At 41.2% G+C, this 7559-nt stretch overlaps 1 protein-coding gene across 1 annotated transcript in view; it reads left to right on the top strand.

Moving 5' to 3' along the window:
- Positions 1-4121, top strand: part of LOC102858505 (granzyme A-like) — an 18296-nt gene extending 14175 nt beyond the window's left edge. Inside the window, exon 5 of the mRNA XM_006889595.1 lies at positions 3960-4121. Within this exon, the coding sequence (XP_006889657.1) occupies positions 3960-4121 (162 nt within the window). The remainder of the gene's footprint in view (positions 1-3959) is intronic.
- Positions 4122-7559: the final 3438 nt, after the last annotated feature.

Here is a 7559-nt window from a genome sequence, read left to right as displayed (position 1 = left end):
TTTAGGGTTGCTATGAGTTGCAAGAGACTCAACGGCACATAACAACAACAACATGTTCTCATGAATAGAACTAATCTTAAGAAGGTATTAACACTCAGAAGATCTAAAGTCAGGGTACCTCTAAGGCCTGTCACTCTCCTTTCCCAAACCCAACTATGCCCACTTCCCACCCTTCTGCTTAATCACAACAAATCTAAAATAATTTTCATTTCCAGGTCTGGTTAGCAATATGAAACAGAACTCCAAAGGATGTTAGAGCCAAACAATGTCAGGCCTGTCCCGTGCACAGAAAGCCTCAGTGCTACTCCTCTGAGGACTAGTGGGCATGCACCTGCTTAAACAGGTGTAGAAAAAACAATTTACACTGTTTTAAGTTATAAGTACCAAAACTCATTTTTAACCTAACCCAAGGACCCTGCAGTATCTGATCTATATACAGTGTTCATGACTTGGACGTTAATAAAGATTGAGGTCCTTCAGGACTAAGGCTTAGCAAATCTCAAGAAAAGAAGGTGTTTGATTTCAGCACCGTCTCAATGTGTCCTCTTTGCCTTCCCTTTACCATTGTTTCCTCTCCTCCACCAACTCTGTGCATCCAGGAATGAAAAAGTCTCAGGTTGTTAGATATTAGTCTCGCTCACACCATTCAACCCTCTACCATCGAATTATATAATAATTCCCTGAACACACAAACCTCCTCAGAATTTACTGTTGATTAATTGATTAAACATAAAAGATGGATTTTGAGAATTGCAGACACTGTTATAGGCAAGAGAAATATGAATATCCAGGGAAAACTCAACACAGCAACCTTACTTTATGCACTCATGAGACAAACTTCTTAATCAAGAGAGGATTCAATGGTGCTTTCCCACTAGTAAATTGGACTTGGTCCCTCTGAACAATGTATCACACAGCTCTATATGCATACTTTTCCTGGGGCTGATGGATCTAACACCGATAAACTGAAAATTCATTGTCATTAAGTTGGAACCAACTTATTATTGACCCTCTACTGGGTTTTTTGAGGTTGTCAATTTCACAGGAGGATACTGCCCATCATTTTCCCCTTGGAGGTCCTGGTGGATCTGAACGAGCAGTGAAGCACCTCTTGAGGTTAGCAGTACAATTCTCTACCCACTAGACCACCAGGCTTCCTTCTAACACTGATCACTCAACCCACGCACTCATTGCTGTCGATTCGGAACTGACTCAGCTGAGCCACCAGCAGGTTTTCAAAGGCTATACATCTGACGGCACATAACAACAACATACATCTGACAGTAGGCTTCACAAGCTCCTGCAAGACGCAAACTGGCTACTTTTAGGTAACGGTATCACTCCCTACAGACCATGTTATAGTCATCCCTAAACCCTAGACTTCAACTATGTTTAAATATGCTGATTCTAGAGTTTTCAGGAGAGAATAAAAGATCCCATAATATTAAGTCCAGTAAGAAAGACAAAAACAGCTTCTTAGAGCTACCAGAGGCCTCACTCCTATGGAGTTGCTCAGAGTATATCCCTGATTCCTGGAGTTTTCATCTCTGATTCCTAGAGTATTCTTTGAACATCAAATGATCTAAGGAAATCTAGGAAGAAACATCCATCATTAATATGAGTGAAGGAGCAGGGGGGAAAATGCTTGGATAGGATGCATTTGAGAGAATGGAAGATAATTATCTATCTCACATAAGGACCAGAAAACTTTGACATAGTCTTCACCCTTTCCTTCAATGTTTACACAGTTTTCACTCTTTCTTTTTGCTTTTGCCATCTGAATTTTACTATTTTATGCTTTGAGGTAATAAGCATTTGTGGAAAAGAATGAAAATTCAATAGAAGTGATTCCTTTTCAAAAGTAAAAAAATCACACCAGATGCTCCGCTGCAGGAGGAGCAAATCTCCTCTTGTACCAGTCGGATCCGATTCAATGGTACACAACAACAAGTAAAGAGTCAGATATTGTTGTTGGTATGTGCCGTCGAGTTGTCTGGGACTCACAGCAATGCTACGTACAACAACCCTAAATCCTTCTCTAGCCCTTGCCAATCTTATCGTCACCAACACACCTATCTCCATTACCCCAGTGACGGAATCAATCCATCTCATCATGGGTCTTCCTCTCCTGTGCGGTCCCTCCACCCTCCCAAGAATGACATCCCTCTCCAAGGACTGATCTTGCCTTGCAGCATGTTCAAAGTATGTCAGCTGGAGCTTCAGAATTCTTACCTTCAAGGAGCAGCCTAGCTTCACCCTCTCCAGAATGAACTTGTTTGTTCTTCTAGCAGTCCATGGTATATTCAATACTCCTCTCCAGCACCACAGCTCAAAGGCATCAACTCTCCTCTGTCATCCCTAGTCATTGTCCAGCTAGCTCTCTGATGCATAGCGAGTAATTGCAAAGACCATGGCCTGGATCAGGCACACCTTAGTCTCTAGACTGACATCATTGCTCTTCAGTACTTTGGAGAGGTCTCTGACAACAGACTTTCCAAATGTAATTCATCTTTTAATTTCCTGGCTGCTGGTACCAAGAGCGTTGACTATAGAGCCAAGAAAACTGAAGTTGTCAACAATCTCAATCTCTTCATCATCCATTATGATGCTGCCAATTGGGCCAGTAGTGAGAATCTTTGTTTTATTGATGTTGAGCTTCAATTTATATTGAAGGCTGCAGTTCTTGACCCTTCAGGTCCTCCTCAATTTCAGCAAGCAAGGTTGTGTCAGCTGCATAACGCAGATGTTGAGGAGTCTACTTCCAATCTTGATGTCACACTTCTCCTCATAGAGCCCAGCCTCCTGGATAATCTGTTTTGCATATAGATTGAAAAGATATGGAGATAGGACACATCCTTGACATACACCTTTCTCAATTTTGAACCATGCAGTGTTTCCTTGCTCTGTTCTGACAACTGCCTCTTGGTCCAAGTATAGGTTTTGCATAAGTACAATCAAGTGTTCTGGGATTCCCATTCTTCTCAGAATCAGCCATAGTTTTTTGTGATCCACACAGTTAAATGCATTTGCATAGTCAATGAAACATAGATAGATATTCTTCTGGTACTGTCTGCTTTCAGCTAAGATCCATCTGACATTAGCTACAATATCCCTAGTGCCACGACCTCTTCTACATCCAGGCTGCAGTTCAGGCAGTTCTCTCTTGATGTGTTGTTCCAATTGTTTTTGGATAATCTTCAGCAGAATAGTGCTTGCATGTGACATCAATGATACTGTTTAATAATTTCCACACACACTCTGTTGAATCACTTCTTTGGAATGGGAACAAATATAGATCTCTTCCAGTCAGTTGGCTAAGTGGTGTTCTCCAGATTTCTTGGCACAACTTGGTGAGCACATCCAGGGCAGAGTCTGTTTGTTGAAATATGTCAATTGGTATGCCATCAATTCCTGGGGCCTTGTTTTTTGCCAGTTCCTTCAGAATAGCTTGAACTTCTTCCTTCATCACTCAGGCTCTTGTTCATATGTTGTTTCATGAAATTCTTCTGTGTCCACTAATTCCTTTTGTTACAATGACTTTGTATACTCTTTCCATCTTCTTTTAATACTTCCTGGATCATTTAATACTCTGCCCACAGCATCTTTAAGCATTGCAACTTGAGGTTTTAATTTGTTCTTCAGTTCCTCGAGCTTAAGAAATGCTGAGCAAGTTCAGCCCTTTTGATTTTCTGACTCCAACTCCTTGCACATTTCAGATAAAGTAATGAATACTAACCGGTAGTAGAAACTAAAATACAAGTTCTATTTCTACTCACACTGCCTCATAAATAAAGTAATACAATTAAAAATAATTAAGTATTTCAAAAATACATGGTTTTGTAAACACTCATTTTCACTTAATATAAGTCTCAACTTCATACTAAGTGATGGTGAATTGATTCCATCTCCTTAATGGTCATGTAATACTGATCCCCATTGTCCTTCTTGTTTTCATCCAGGGAAATTCAGGAGGCCCTTTGATATGTGGTGGTGTTTTGAGAGGCATTACTTCCTTTGGACGTCCAGGAAAATGTGGGAGCGTTAAAGTGCCTGGTATCTATATTCGTCTCTCAAAAAAATACCTCACATGGATAGCTAGTACTGTCAAGAAGACAATTTAGATAACTATATAATTTTGTCATTCCTCACTTCCTCCATAAATAAAATCCATTTTTAATTATTAAATAAAATTTTTAATAAAAAAATTTCAATTATCTCCTATAACTTCAGTGAATAACCACTGGCAGTGTGATGCAGAATAATATTAAAATAAATTCATAAAAATAAAACCAAAGAAAATATTAAAGAATCAATGCCTCCAGTGTCATTCATGTGTCAACCAACATCCTTTTTGCCCTCTCAGTAGAGCCTGGAAGATGTTACTCGAAAATCAAGCCTGTTGAACAACATGTACAGACAATGGGTGTGAGCATTGTGATGATGGCACCAGACAGGACAAGGTGCAGATCTGCTGTTCATAGGTTGCTGTGAGTGGTAGTGGACTTGTTCTTTTGTTGAGTGCCTTCAAGTTAGAACCAACTCATAGCTGGCCCTCCAGGGGTTTTCAGAAACTCTAAATCACACAGAAGAAGATCGCCAATATTTCTCCCATGGAGTAACCGGAGTATATGGATTTGAACGGTGTGCCTTTCAGTCGGTAGTGCAACACCTTACCACTAAACCACCAGAGCTCCCAATTATGCCACCAGCATTTAACTAGGTGGCACTCAACGGAAACAACAATGCTCTTACAACTGGAAACACATTAGCCCTTTTATAAAATGTATTTTATAAGTGAAGAATACAAAAATAGTTGAGAGACACATACAAGAAAGAAATTCTCAAAATGAAAACAATCCAGGTTTCTACCACAGGCTGCATGGTCATAATGGGTATATAGAGCTACCTTATCCCACCAGTCATTGGTATTTACTTTTCTCTCAGCAAATACCTCAGCTAGTTGTGATTCTTTGATGGAGTATAAGGACCATTAGGGGTCATGTCAGAATTCGCTTGCTGTGCTTCCTTGTTGATTTTAATCACAGGACATGATAGTACAAGAGACAACACAAGAAAATTCCCATATTGGAGACATACTTTCTTTGCTTCCATAATGTAACATCAGCCTAACTTCCCCTTGATCAATAACATCAGACAATGTAGTAACTCCTTTATCTGGTAAACCAGACGCAATGAGCAGCCCAAATTGGCTGGGTGCAATCAATCTTGTGTCTCCAAGTAAGAGTATTGCTCCCTTTGGAACTAAGACTTCCAGGACCTCAGGGAATAGGGTTACAAGTTAAGAAGCAAAAATAGTACAAGTGGTTCACTTGGGGTACTCTTAGCACCACTCCCATTTCCACGACTTGATTCCTGGACAGGTAAATCCTACCTATTAGAGAAATAGCTCCATATATTAGCATATACAGTCACCTACAGAATATCGCTCTATCCCACAAAGTACTGTCACCTACCTGGAACTCTGTGGCTTTAGGAGACTATCCTACCATTCGATCAAACCATCTACTTCAGGATGTTGAAGAAAATGATACGACCAGTGAGTTTCATAAACATAGATCCATTGTCATACTTCATTTGCTGTGACATGAGTACTTTGTGCCAAAGTGATGTTGTTGGGAATCTCATGAGAGTTGATAAGGCAAGTTCATGGATGGAGTCTCAACAGAAGGATTGTGTGCAGAAAAATGTAAACCAGTATCTAGAGAAAGTGTCTACACCAGTAATAATAAAATGTTGTCCCATCAAGGCTGGAAAGTGTCCAGTGTCATCAACCCAGCACCAAGAGATGGTCCCATACAGGGGATTCACTCAGCAGTGGCTATAGACAGTCATTTTAGGGGAGTAGAAATCCATGTTGCTGAGCAATGAAGGAAGAGAAGCAAATAACCTCAAGAAGACTGGGAAAATATATACTCACATCAAGAAAGGTTCTTCACCTTTGCTGCTATTCAAAACAAGCCCATGCAGAAGACAAGGCGGGGTTCAGTGACTAGCAGCATTTTAACACAGAGGCAGTCACATCAGGAGGTATATAAAATATATGGGTGCATGTGGCTAAGAAGAACCAGTCTTTGGAGAAAGACATCATGCTTGGAAGGGTGGAAGGACAGCACGAGAAAGGAAGACCCAGGATGAGACAGATTGACATAGTGACTGGGGTGATGAGAATAAGTGTGTCAGAGTCAGTGAGACTGGCTCAGGATGGGGCAGGGTTCAGAGCTATTGCACATAGTGTTGCTATGAATTGCAGGCAACTCAAGGGCACATAACTACAACAACAATCTGGACTCAAACTCAAGTGCAGCACTTTGCCTCTGTGCCCTGTGGGGAGACAGACACAGTTGATATTCATCATGTCAGGGCTGCTGCTGAGGGCTGGGAGGTAACATGAGGGGTGCTCCTACCTCTGTCCAGGATGAAAGCCTTCTCAACATCTGCCACACTCAGACTGACGCTGCTACCACACTCTTGTTAAGGTAAACAGGCCAGACTCTGGGCAGCGTTCTAAGTTTGTGCTCCTTTCTTCAGTGCAAGAAGAAACTGTTGTTTCTTTTCTTCAGTGCAAGAAGTCTGTTGTGGCTGTCCTAACAAATTGCCATAACTGAGTAGCTTGACATTTAGTCTCTAACAGTTGTGGCGGCCAGAGTGCCACGTCAAGGCGTCCACAGGGCAGCACTCTCTCTGAAGACTCTGGAAGAAAGTCCATTCCTTGCTCGAGGCAACTTCTGGCAGCTGGACGCACTTTCCCTCCTCTTATAACTTCACTCCAATCTCTGCCTCTGTGGTCACATCATCTCTTACTCCATGTCGTATAAGTACACTGCCCATTGGATTTACGGTTCACCTGATAATTCTGGATGACCTCATCTTAAAACCCACACTTAATTCCATCTGCAAATATTCTTTTGCCCAAGTAGGTAATATTCATGGAGATTAGAACTGAATTTTGGGGAGGGTGCAACACACATATTTTGGGCCTTTTACATCCCATATATACCATTATTAGTCCTCTACCACCAGCACCTGTGGGAGAAAGATGGGAAATCTCCTCCTATGAGGTTAACTGTCTCTGAAAACCCACTGGAGGATCAGCTGTGGGTCAGTTCCGACTTGACGGTACACAACATCAACCACCAGTACCAATGATTTGTCATTATTATGTCTCTGTTGTTATTGTGTACCCTTGAGTGAGAACAGACACAGAGTTGACACACTGGTGAGTTTTCAGAGACAGTTAATTGACTGGGAGAAGATAGCCCACCCTTCTCCCTCAGAGGACCTGGTGAATTCAAACCGCTTGTCTTTAGGGTTGCAGGATTGTCTTCACTTAATTTTCTTCTTATCCTTCCTTTCCCAAAGTTTAACAATTTTTTGCCATTCATGAAACCAGCTTCTAAGAAGTTAATAAAATAAATTGATGAAAGATCCATGCAAGTCTAATAGCAAAAAGCTGTGCTGCAATCCCAAATGTGTATGGTTCAAATCCACCAGCTGCTCCACAGAAGAAGGATGGGCAGTCTCCTCCTGTGTGATTAATT

This window comes from Elephantulus edwardii, unplaced genomic scaffold (genome assembly GCF_000299155.1).
Source record: "Elephantulus edwardii isolate Elephantulus edwardi_28Jun2011 unplaced genomic scaffold, EleEdw1.0 scaffold00079, whole genome shotgun sequence".
NCBI classification, from domain to species: Eukaryota; Metazoa; Chordata; class Mammalia; order Macroscelidea; family Macroscelididae; genus Elephantulus; species Elephantulus edwardii.
Note: the sequence above shows the minus strand (reverse complement) of the source record. Positions and strands in the feature narration are given on the sequence as shown.